The 12480-nt window shown below is 58.6% G+C and overlaps 1 protein-coding gene across 1 annotated transcript; it reads left to right on the forward strand.

Annotated features, from left to right (window-relative positions):
- Window positions 1-214: 214 nt before the first annotated feature.
- On the forward strand, window positions 215-11863 carry LOC113940579 (neuropathy target esterase-like; the record flags this gene model as incomplete). The annotated part of the gene is made up of 17 exons (XM_027631735.1): window positions 215-302; window positions 388-470; window positions 565-662; window positions 764-904; window positions 1900-2059; window positions 2775-2855; window positions 3540-3668; window positions 3748-3828; window positions 4354-4462; window positions 4559-4648; window positions 5272-5378; window positions 5838-6029; window positions 7022-7099; window positions 7838-8043; window positions 8790-8921; window positions 9516-9639; window positions 11657-11863. Coding segments are annotated over 17 exons (2106 nt in total), but the record flags the coding sequence as incomplete, so codon positions are not given.
- Between the last annotated feature and the right edge of the window lie 617 nt (window positions 11864-12480).

Consider the following 12480-nt stretch of genomic DNA (forward strand, 5'->3'; position numbering starts at 1 on the left):
TCCTCGTGTCCCCAGTGCTGCTCAGCACCCCTGAGGTGACACACTCTTGTCCCCTGGGGACGTGTCCTGGTCCCTGATCCCACCCAGCCCCTCCCCTCCCTCCACGTCCCCACGGTGGCCCTGCCATCAGTCACCCCCTGCACTTGTCCCCATCCCCCGGGGACCCCGTGGGGACCTCGGGGACCGCGTGGGGACCCCCCCCGTCCCTCCCCAGGTGCTGGGGGCCATCCTGGGCCTCGGCCTCACCGTCGTCGTCGTCGTCACGGCCGTCGTGGCTCTGCTGCACCGACTGCGCCTTAAGGGTGAGTGACACGGCCCCGGTGGCCTCGGGGACAGCGGGGTGACAGTGCCACACCCCCTCAGCCCGTGTCCCCCGTGTGTCCCCAGAGGTGCCCGCCCAGGAGACCCCCCGGTACCGCTTCCGCAAGAGGGACAAGATGCTCTTCTACGGCCGCAAGATCATGCGCAAGGTGACACTCTGGGGGGGGGTTGGTGGCACCCGGAGGTGGCATCACGAGGCCACCGGCGGGTGACACCCCAGGGTGTTGTCCCCACCCCCCCCAGGTGTCCCAGTCCACGTCGTCCCTGGTGGACACCACCATCTCCAGCACCTCCCGGCCCCGCATGAAGAAGAAGCTGAAGATGCTCAACATCGCCAAAAAGTGAGGAGGGGGCACCGTCGGTTTGGGGGGGAGGGGGGGAAGTGGCACCGTCCCGGTGCCACCTGGGTGTCCCGACACGGTGTCCCCCGGGTGTCCCCAAGGCTGCTGCGCATCCGGAAGGAGCAGCCGACGCTGCAGCTGAAGGAGCCGCCGCCGGCGGTGCTGGAGGCCGACCTGACCGAGTTCGACGTGGCCAATTCCCACCTGCCCTCTGAGGTCCTCTACATGCTCAAGAACGTCCGGTGAGCAGTGGGGATGGCCCTGGCAGTGGGATCTGGCCCTGGGATGGGAATCCAGCCCTGGCAGTGGGATCTGGCCCTGGGATGGGAATCCAGCCCTGGCAGTGGGATCCGGCCCTGGGATTGGGGTCTGGCCCTGGGATCGGAATCTGGCCCTGGGATCAGGGTCTGGCCCTGGGATCGGGGTCTGACCCTGGGATCGGGGTCTGTCGCTGGCATTGGGATCCAACCCTGGCATTGGGATCCAGCCCTGGCATTGGGATCCAACCCTGGCATCGGGTCCAGCCCTGGGATCGGGGTCTGTCCCTGGCATTGGAGTCTGTCCCTGGGATCAACATCCAGTCCTGGCATCGGGGTGTGTCCCTGGGATCAGCGTCCGTCATGGGGGAGTTTGGGGTCAGGGGCCTGGGGATCAGGCTCAGGCTCAGTGGGGTCAGGATCCGTCTTTGGGGCTCAGGATCCATCCCTGGGGCTCAGGATCCATCCGAGGGACCAGAGTTTCCCCTGAGGGATCAGGATCCATCCCTGGAGGTCAGGATCTCTCTTGGGGGGCTCAGGATCCATCCCTGGGGCTCAGGATCCATCTGAGGGACCAGAATTCCACCTGAGGCATCAGGATCCCTCCCTGGAGGTCAGGATCTATCCTGGGGGGGTCAAATCCATCCCTGGGGCTGAGGATCCATCTGAGGGACCAGAATTCCCCCCGAGAGATCAGGATCCATCCCTGGGGCTCAGGATCCATCTGAGGGATCAGGATCCCTCCCTGGAGGTCAGGATCTATCCTGGGGGGCTCAGGCTCCATCCCTGGGGCTCAGGCTCCATCCGAGGGACCAGAATTCCCCCTGAGGGACCGGCATCCCCCCTGGACACCATTTCCCAGCGGAGTCTGGACCCCGGCACCACCGACCGCTCTTCTCCTGCATCCCCATCTCCATGGCAACCAGGAGAGGTGGCAGCAGGCTCGGGTGTCACCCGCTGTCCCCCGGCTGTGCCCGCAGGGTGCTGGGGCACTTTGAGAAGCCGCTGTTCCTGGAGCTGTGCAAGCACATGGTGTTCCAGCAGTGCCAGCAGGGCGAGTACGTGTTCCGGCCCGGCCAGCCCGACACCAGCATCTACGTCCTGCAGGACGGCAAACTGGAGCTGCTGCTCACCGAGCCGGTGAGGGCACCTGGGGACACCTGGGGACAGCCAAGGGGACACCTGGGGTCAGCCAGGGGATAACCAGGGGGCACCTGGGGATGGCTGGGGACAGCCAGGAGACAACCAGGGCACAGGCAGGGGACACCTGAGGATGGCTGGAGACACCCAGGAGACAACCAGGGGACAGCTGGGGACAGCCGGGAACAGCCAAGGGGCACCTGGAGATGGCTGGAGACAGCCAGGGGACACCTGGGGACAACCAGGGGACACCTGGGGACAGCCAGGGACAGCCAGGGGACAACCAGGGCACAGGCAGGGGACACCTGGGGACAACCAGGGGACACCTGGGGATGGCTGGAGACACCCAGGGGACACCTGGGAACAACCAGGGGACAGCCAGGAACAGCCAGGGGACAGCCAGGAACATCCAGGGGACAGCCAGGGACAGCCAAGGGGGCACCTGGGGATGGCTGGAGACAGCCAGGGGACACCTGGGGACAACTGGGGACAGCCAGGGGACAGCCAAGAGACACCTGAACACACTTGGGAATATCCAGGGACACCCAGAGGACACCCAGGGACACCCAAGGGACATCTGGGGACACACATGGACACCCAGGGGATACCTGGGCACATCCAGTGACACTTGGAGGACACCCAGGGGACACTCTGGGGACAGGAATGGGACAGGGGCAGCAGGGATGGAAGGAATGAAGGGCTCTGTGCTCGGCAGGACGGGAAGGAGACGGTGATGAAGGAGGTGTTCCCTGGGGACAGTGTCCACAGCCTGCTCAGCATCCTTGATGTCATCACGGTACCGGCGCTGTCCCCAAACCCCCCCCATCCAACCGTGACCATCTCCAAACCCAACCATGACTGTCCCCAAACCCAGCCATGGCCATCCCCAAAACCAACCATGGCCATCCCCAAACCCAACCATGGCCATCCTCAAACTCCTCCAGTCCAACCACGGCCATCCCCAAACCCAACCATGATCATCCCCAAACCCAACCATGACCACTTCCAAACCCAACCATGGCCATCCCCAAACCAACCTTGACCATCCCCAAACTCCTCCAGTCCAACCACGACCATCCCCAAAACCAACCATGGCAATCCCCAAACTCATTTGTGACCATCTCCAACCCCAACCATGACCATCCCCAAACTCCTCCAGTCCAACCATGACCATCCCCAAACTCAACCATGGCCATCCCCAAACCCAACCATGGCCATCCCCAAACTCCTCCAGTCCAACCATGGCCATCCCCAAACTCAACCATGACCATCCCCAAACTCAACCATGACCATCCCCAAACCCAACCTTGACCATCCCCAAACTCCTCCAGTCCAACCATGACCATCCCCAACCCCAACCAGCCCAACCCCCAGTGCCACCCTTGGACTTCCCCACCTCCCAGCTCCCCCAAAACCCCACCCAGGGCCGGGCTGGAGCTCCCAGTCCCGACCAGGCCCCCCCAGCAGCCGTGTCCCGCAGGGCCACCAGCGGCCGTACCGCACGGTGTGCGCCCGCGCCGCCGAGGACTCCACCATCTTGCGCCTGCCGGTCGAGGCCTTCTCCGCCATCTTCGAGAAGTACCCCGAGAGCTTGGTGCGGGTGGTGCAGGTGAGGTGGGCGCTGGGAGGCCCACGGAGGGTCCCTTGGGGTGGCAGGGGGTCACCGGTGGCCTCCTGTCCCCCTTCAGATCATCATGGTGCGACTGCAGCGCGTCACCTTCCTGGCCCTGCACAACTACCTGGGCTTGACCAACGAACTCTTCAGCCACGTGAGTCCTGCGGGGGGGAAGGGGGAGATCGGGGCAAAATTGATGGAAAAAGTCCAGAAAAGATTGTCCTGCTTCTTGAACTCCTCTCCAGGGTTTGACCATCCCCAAACCAACCGTGGCTATCCCCAAACCAAACCATGGCTATCCCCAAACTCAACCATGGCCATCTCCAAACCCAACCATGGTCATCCCAACCCAACCATGGTCATCCACAACCCAACTATGGCCATCTCCAAACCCAACCATGACCATCCTGAAACCAACCATGGTCATCCCAATCCAACCATGGTCATCCCCAACCCAACCATGGCCATCTCCAAACCAACCGTGACCATCCCCATCGCTACCATTAAGTAGGGGACAAAACAGTTGGAGAAAAAAAGAAATAATTAATACGTAGGGGAAAAAATAGTTGGAGGAAAAAAATAATTATTAAGTTGGGAATAAAATAATTAAAGTAATTTAAAAAAGAGATAATTATTAGGTAGAGTTTAAGCATCATCCCTCTCCCCTCTCCAACTGCAGGACATGCAGCCCCTGAGGCTCTTCCCCCAGCCCGGCCACCCCGCCCGCACCAGCCCCGTCCGGCACAGCAAGAGGGGCCTGGGCAGCGCCGATGAGGGCCGGGAGCAGGGTAAGGCTGCCCAGGGGGTACTGGGACCCTCCACCCGCTTTTGGGGGGGCTCTGCTGCTCCCTCTGGGCTCACGGGGTGGGGGTCTGATCTTGCAGCCGAGCTGCTGAAAAGTGCGGGGTTGGAGACCCCGGTGCCGCCGCCGCCGCCCCTGAGCCGCTGCATCTCCATGCCCGTGGACATTTCTGGTGGGTTTGGGGGGGGGAATGGGGGGTCTTGGGGTGGGGAGCTCAGGGATAGCTGGGGACACTCAGGGGACACCCAAGGGACAGTCAGGGACACCCAGGGACACTCAGGGGATACCCAGTGGCAACCAGGGCAGCCGCCTCTGAGCCGCTGCATCTCCATGCCCATGGATATCTCTGGTGGACTTGGGGGTGGGAATAGGGGGTCTTGGGGTGGGGAGCTCAGGGGATAACTGGGGACACTCAGAGGACACCCAAGGACACTCAGGGGACACCCAAGGGACAGTCAGGGACACCCAGGGCAGCCGCCCCTGAGCTGCTGCATCTCCATGCCCGTGGATATCTCTGGTGGGTTTGGGGGTGGGAATGGGGGGTCTTGGGGTGGGGAGCTCAGGGATAGCTGGGGACACTCAGGGAACACCCAGGGGACAGTCAGGGACACCCAGGGACACTCAGGGGATACCCAGGGGCAACCAGGGCAGCCGCCCCTGAGCTGCTGCATCTCCATGCCCGTGGATATCTCTGGTGGGTTTGGGGGGAGGAATGGGGGGTCTTGGGGACAACCGGGGGACACTGGGAAGTGTCTTGTCTCCGTGTTGGACACGGTGACCCTGTCACCCCTCCAGGCATCCAGAAGGGTCCCCGCTCCGACTTCGACATGGCCTACGAGCGGGGCCGCATCTCGGTGTCGCTGCAGGAGGACAGCACGGGGGCCATGGCTGGATTCACACGGGTACGGCGGCAGGAACCCTGAATCCCACCTGAATCCCACCCCAAATCCCACCTGAATCCCACCCAAATCCTACCCCAAACTCCCACTGAATCCCACCCCAAATCTCACCTGAATCCCACTCTGAATCCCACCCCAAATCCCACCTGAATCTCACCCCAATCCTACCCCAAACTCCCACTGAATCCCACCCCAAATCCCACCTGAATCCCACCCCAAATCCTATCTCAAACCACCTGGAATCCCACCCCAAAGCCCCACTGAATCCCATCCCGACTCCCACCTGAATCCCACCCCAAACCCCCTCAGAATCTCACCCCAAATCCCACCCCAAACCCCCTCAGAATCCCACCCCAAATCCCACTCAGTCCCTACCCCAAATCTCACCGAATCCCACCTGAGTCCCCCCCAAATACCCCCAAATCCCCCCAAAACACTCCCTGACCCCGCCGTGTCCCGCAGTCGGTGTCCCACGAGCCCAAGGAGCGCAAGTCGGTGACGCTGGAGGAGCCCCCACCGGGGTCCCACCAGTCCAACTCCAGCGAGGACGAGGCGGGGCCGGGGCCGTGTCCCTTCGGGCCCTTCCAGGGCCGCCAGACCAACCTCGTCTTTGAGGCCGCCAAGCAGGAGCTGGTCAAGCTCATGAAGGTGGAGGTGAGGCCTTGGGGGGCCCCCAAGGTTCCCGTCCCCTCGCGTGGGTCCCCTGAGGCGTCGCGGGGGTCACGTCATGTTGGGGCTTCCCGTCGCTTCACGCCGGCCCTCCGTGCGTTGGGGTGGTCCTCTTGTGTTGTGGTGGGTCTCTGTTGACCTCGTGGTGGGTCCCCACTGCCTCGTGGTGGTCCCTGTCCCCGTCATGTTGGTCCCCTGTTGTTTTGGGGTGGGTCTCTGTTGGCCTCGTGGTGGGTCCCTGTCACCTCATGGTGGGTCGCCGTCTCTTTGTGGTGATCTCAGGGTGATCCCCCATCTCTTTGGGACGGTCCCCCATCTCCCTGTGGTGTTCCCCCATCTCCCTGTGGTGTTCCCCATCTCCCCATGGTGTTCCCCCATCTCCCCGTGGTGGTCCCCCATCTCCCTGTGGTGGTCCCCCATCTCCCTGTGGTGGTCCCCCATCTCCCTGTGGTGGTCTCCATGGCTTTGTGGTGGTCCCCATTACCTTGGAGTGGTCCCCTTTCCCCTCGGGCTGGCCTGCCATGGCTTTGTGGTGGGTTCCTGTCTCCTCGTGGGGGTCTCTGTGGCCTCCAAGTGGTCCCTCATCTCTCTGGGATGGTCCCGCTTCACTTTGTGGTGGTCCCCGTTGCCTCAGAGTGGTCTCCAGTCTCCTTGGGGTGGTCCCTTATGACTTTGTAGTGGGTTCCTGTCTCGTCATGGTGGTCTCTGTGACCTCCTGGTCATCCTTGTTCTCCCATGGTGCTCTTGTGACCTCCTGGTCATCCTTGTCCCCTCACAGTGGTCCCCGTGACCTCCTGGTCATCCTTCTCCCCTCATGGTGGTCCCCATTGTTTGTGGTGGCCCCTGTGACCTCCTGGCCATCCTTCTCCCCTCATGGTGGTCCTTGTCACCTCCTGGTCATCCTTGTCCCCTCATGGTGGTCCCCATCCCCTCCTGATGGCCCCCAGCACCCCACACGACACCGTTCCTCCCTCCAGGACCCCTCTCTCCTCAACAACCGTGTCCTGCTCCACCACGCCAAAGCCGGGACCGTCATTGCCCGCCAAGGTGACCAGGTGGGTTTTGGGGGGGTTTCTGTGGCCCCTTGACTCCCCCTCCCCATATTTCCATGGGATGCCACTCCCCTACTCCTCCCCCGTGGCTGTTGGGGGGCGGGAACGACCCCAGAACCTCTGGAGAGTTCAAAACCCCCCGTGAGAAGAACCACAACCACCCACACGTGGGGCTGGGGGGACCCTTGTACCTGGGGGTCCCTGGGTGGTTCCCGGGGTCCCAGGTGGCTTCCAGGGTTTCCAGATGGCTCCGTGGGGTCCCGGGTGGCTCCCAGGGATCCCGGGTGGCTCCCGGGTGGCTCTGTGGGGTCCCAGGTGGCTCCCAGGGATCCCGGGTGACTCCCATGGTCCTGGATGGCTCCCAGGGATCCCGGGTGACTCTCAGTGATCCCAGGTGACTCCCAGGGGTTCCAAGTGACTCCCAGGGATCCCGGGTGACTCTCAGTGAACCCGTGTGAGTCCCAGTGATCCCGGGTGACTCCCAGTAATCCCAAGTGACTCCCAGTAATCCTGGGTGACTCTCAGTGATCCCAAGTGACTCCCAGGGGTTCCAAGTGACTCCCAGGGATCCCGGGTGACTCTCAGTGAACCCGTGTGAGTCCCAGTGATCCCGAGTGACTCCCAGTAATCCCAGGTGACTCCCGGGTGGCTCTGTGGGATCCCGGGTGACCCCCAGTGATCCTGGGTAGCCCCGACATACCCCGACCGTGCTGCGGTGGTGACGGGGCATGCTCTGGGCAGGACGTGAGCCTGCACTTCGTGCTCTGGGGGTGCCTGCACGTGTACCAGCGCATGATCGACAAGGCAGAGGACGTGTGCCTGTTCCTGACGCAGCCCGGCGAGCTGGTGGGGCAGCTGGCCGTGCTCACCGGGGAGCCCCTCATCTTCACCATCAAGGCCAACCGCGACTGCACCTTCCTCAAGATCTCCAAGTCCGACTTCTACGAGTGAGAAAGGGACCATGGGCAAGGGGGACAATGCCCAAGGGGGACAGTGGGGGCCTGGGGGGTGGCACCGGTGGGGTGGTTGTCCGGCTCTGCCTGGTGTTGGTGTGGCCTTGCCTCAAGTGCTGGGGGTAGTTTGGGGGGTCACAACAAGGAGTGGAGGAGTCCCCGGAGCTCCAGGTGGCTCTGAGGGTCCTGGGTGGCTCCTGAGTGACCCTGAGGGGTCCCGGGTGGTTCCAAGGGTCCCAAGTGAATCCAAGGGGTCCCAGGTGGCTCCAAGTGGTCCTGGGTGGCTCTGAGAAGTCCTGGGTGGCTCCGAGGGGCTACTGTGGTGGCACCTTCAGGACCAGTGTGGTGGCACCTTCAGGGCTGCTGTGGTGGCACTTTGTCAGCTACTGTGGTGGCACCTTCAGGGCTACCGTGGTGGCACTTTGGGGGCCACTGTGGTGGCATCTTTGGGGTTACTGTGGTGGCACCTTCAGGGTTGCTGTGGTGGCACCTTCAGGGCTGCTGTGGTGGCACTTGGGGGCCACTGTGGTGGCATCTTTGGGGCCACTGTGGTGGCATATTCAGGGCTGCTGTAGTGGCATCTTTGGAGCCGCTGTGGTGGCACCTTCGGGACCACCTCAGTGTCATTTCTGAGGTCACCTCAGTGTCATTTCTGGGACCACCTCAGTGGTACCTTTGGGGCCACCTCAGCGTCATTTCCGGGGCCACCCCCCTGTCCCCCCTTGCGCTGTCACCCCCAGGATCATGCGGGAGCAGCCCAGCGTGGTGCTGAGCGTGGCGCACACCGTGGCCGCCCGCATGTCGCCCTTCGTGCGCCAGATGGACTTCGCCATCGACTGGATGGCCGTGGAGGCCGGGCGGGCGCTCTACAGGTGGGTTTTTGGTTGCACCATTTGTTGTTTATTCAGATTTCGTTAATAAAAGGCTGTTTCTTTTCCACGTTTCCACCTGAAGTCTCTTAATTTTTAAGTCGTGATCCTGTTAAACTCAGACGTTTAACTGGCGCCCAAATCGTTGGGGCTTGACTGGAGGAAAGATGGAAAAGGAATAAACCCTCTTGTTCAATCACCTGGATTGGTCAGGGGAGTCACATGTTGCTTTGAGGTGCATCTATAAAGTGTTGTCTTATTGGAATAAAGAGGATTTGGCTCTGAACCCCCAACCAACCAACCGGGTCCGTATAATTTATTTACATATTAATACGCCGTAAATGGCGCCCAACATGAGGCACCATTTGTGGCTTATTAATATAATAAGTAAATAAATCATATGAACCCCCAAACTAGCTGGGTCTGTATGATTTATTTACTTATTAGATTAATAAGCCACATATACACATGGTTGCGTTGCTACCACAACCCAGCTTCCTGTTTTTTTGGGAGGATTTTACTGATAACGGCACCTATTTTGGGGGAAAATAAAAAAAGAAAATTCCGACATTTTTCAAACTTCTCACACCCCCACAGGCAGGGGGACAAGTCCGACTGCACCTACATCGTCCTCAACGGGCGGCTGCGCTCCGTCATCCAGAAGGGCAGTGGCAAGAAGGAGCTGGTGGGGGAGTACGGCCGCGGGGACCTCGTGGGCGTGGTGAGCTCTGGGCTGGGGACACGACGTGGGGACAACCTCGGGCCTCCACTTGACACTTTGAGATTCAGAGCTGTGGTGGTTTGGAGCTGTGTGGTAGTTTTAGTCTAGGCCTTCCTCGGTGACCAGTTTGTAACCGAGGAAGTGGCCACGTTCCCGGTATTCCCTACGATTTTTACGTAAACCAGGGTATAAAGAAGAAGGGAGGAGAGGCCTTTGCTCTCCTCCCTTCCGGTGCTTCTGAAGGCGCAGGTTCCCTGCTGTCGGTTCTCATTGTGTGGGGGAGTGAGGCCTAGTGAGGCCTAGTGCGGCTAGTGAGGCCTAGTGCAGCCTAACGAGGCCTAGTGTGGCCTAGCGAGGCCTAGCGAGGCCTAGCGCGGCCTAGTGTGACCTAGTGAGGTCTAGTGTGTCCTAGCGAGGCCTAGTGAGGCCTAGCACGGCCTAGTGCGGTCTAGTGAGGCCTAGTGCGGTCTAGTGAGGCCTAGTAAGGCCTTGTGAGGCCTTGTAGATCCTGGGAGGCGAAGGGTGCCAGCGGTCGTTCAGCACGATTTCTGCTGTCCCAAGGAGAGTAGTAAGATATTCTTTTGCTAATTCTTTATTTTGCTAGTTTCCGAGTTGTCCATTGTGCATATCTGTTTTGGGTTTTTGTCCCTTTTTGCCCCTTTTTCCCTTTTCCCTTCCCCCTTTCTGGGAGCTGTTTGGGGTTTCTGTGGTTATGTGTACATAGTGTTTTAATTGTATATATCCGTAATATATGTAATATATATGTACATATATTGATATAGCTTTTGCTATTCTGGCTTTTTTTTCCTTTGGAGGGTTTTCTCGCTGTGGTCTGTTGGGGTTTGGCTCCCTGCCAAGTGCCCAACACCACAACAAAAACTCCCTCCAAACCAAGGGGAAAGGAATTGAAAGGGAAAAGCTGCCAAAAACCAAAATGACACACCCAAACCAGTATATATATATATATATATATATATATATTTACATATATTTCATTTATATACAGTGACAATATAAAAGAGAATACAATATAAAAATACAATATAAAAATACAATATAAAATACAATCTAAAATGCAATATAAAAAGAGAACCCCAAATGCCCCCAAAAAGAAAAGAAAGAAAGAAAATAAAAAAAACCAAAACAGATATACACAGTCATTAAAGAACTAGCAAATGAAATCTCAATACTTTCCTTGAGGAAAGCAAAAAAAACCACCCAGCCCACGATCACTGCAGGTGATATAATAGAAATAACACTCGTAGCAGAAATAAATATAAATATTTATAAATGTAGATGGAAATAGAAATATTTTATATTTTAATAGGGTTTTAATGAGTATAAAGATTTAACAAGAATGGCTGGTTTGGATGGAATGTACCAAAAAAACCCCATAAAAGCAGATAAATATTTTAGTCAAAACTGTTCAGAAAACCCAGTTTATCAAGAGGTTCTGGTTTGTAGAGAATGTACCAGTTGGTGGCTCATTGGCCTTTCCTCATGGGTTTTGGGATTATTGTTTAATAGAAATGAAATAAATAGTAAATATAAATAACGTTCCTAACGTAAATAAATATAAATATTTATAGATGTAAATAGAAATAGAAGTGTTTTATGTTTTAATAGGATTTTAATGGGTATAAAGATTTAGTGAGAACATCTGATTTGGGTGGAATATACCAAAAAAACCCCATGAAAGCAGATAAATATTTTAGTCAAAATGATTCAGAAACCCCAGAAACTTTGATTTACGAGGAACAAACACCCCTTCATCCCTGGCCTCCTCTTCCTCATCATCTCTGCTCTCCTTGGAAGGGCTTCAAGGCCCCAGGGGGTGTTTTTTCCACCTTGTTAAAAGGGGAATCCTCGGCGAGGAACGTTGGGGAATCTCGCGCTCGGTAAACGGGAAGAGCTTCCCGTGTTTTATGGACTGTTGGAAACGGGGTTTTCTCGGCTGTGGAGTCGGAGGGGTCATTCCTGGGGTCATTCCCGGGGGGTTCTGCGTCTTCTCCTGCAGGTGGAGGCCCTGACCAGGCAGCCCCGGGCCACCACGGTGCACGCGGTGAGGGACACGGAGCTGGCCAAGCTCCCCGAGGGCACCCTGAACAACATCAAGCGCAGATACCCCCCGGTTCCCCCCCAGGCCCCCCCCGGGCCCCCCCCCAGACCCCCAGGTATCCCCGGGTACCCCCAAGACCCTTCAGGTACCCCCCAGACCCCCCAGGTACCCCAGGTACACTCCTGACCTCCCAGGTACCCCCAGGTACCCCCAGGTACCCCCCTAGACCCCCCAGATACCCCCAGGTACCCCCCAGACCCTCCAGGTACCTCCCAGACCCCCCAGACTCCCCAGGTACCTCCAGGTACACCTCCAGGTACCCCTCAGGTACCCCCAGATACCCCCCAGACCCTCCAGGTACTTGAGGTCCCCAAGGATTTGGGGTGGTGACACCTGAGGTCCCCAAGGATTTGGGGTGGTAGCATCTGAAGTCACCAAGGATGGGGTGGTGACACCTGAGGTCCCCAAGGATGGGGTGGTGGCACCTGAGGTTCCAAGGATTTGGAGTGGTGGCACCTGGAGTTGCCAAGGATGGGGTGGTGGCACCTGAGATGCCCAAGGATTTGGGGTGGTGGCACTTGAGGTGCCCAAGGGTGGGGCAGTTGCACCTGAGGTTCTAAGGATTTGGGATGGTGGCACCTGAAGTCCCCAAGGCTTTGGGGTGGTGGCACCTGAGGTCCCCAAGGACAGGGAGGCTGGTGGTGGCACCCAAAAAGTCACGTGGGACACTAGTCCAGGGTGTCAGTGAGCCCCTCCCAGGTCTGACGACCCTCCCTGTCCCC

The sequence above is a fragment of the Corapipo altera genome, unplaced genomic scaffold (genome assembly GCF_003945725.1).
Source record: "Corapipo altera isolate COAL_440 unplaced genomic scaffold, ASM394572v1 132621, whole genome shotgun sequence".
Taxonomy (NCBI): domain Eukaryota; kingdom Metazoa; phylum Chordata; class Aves; order Passeriformes; family Pipridae; genus Corapipo; species Corapipo altera.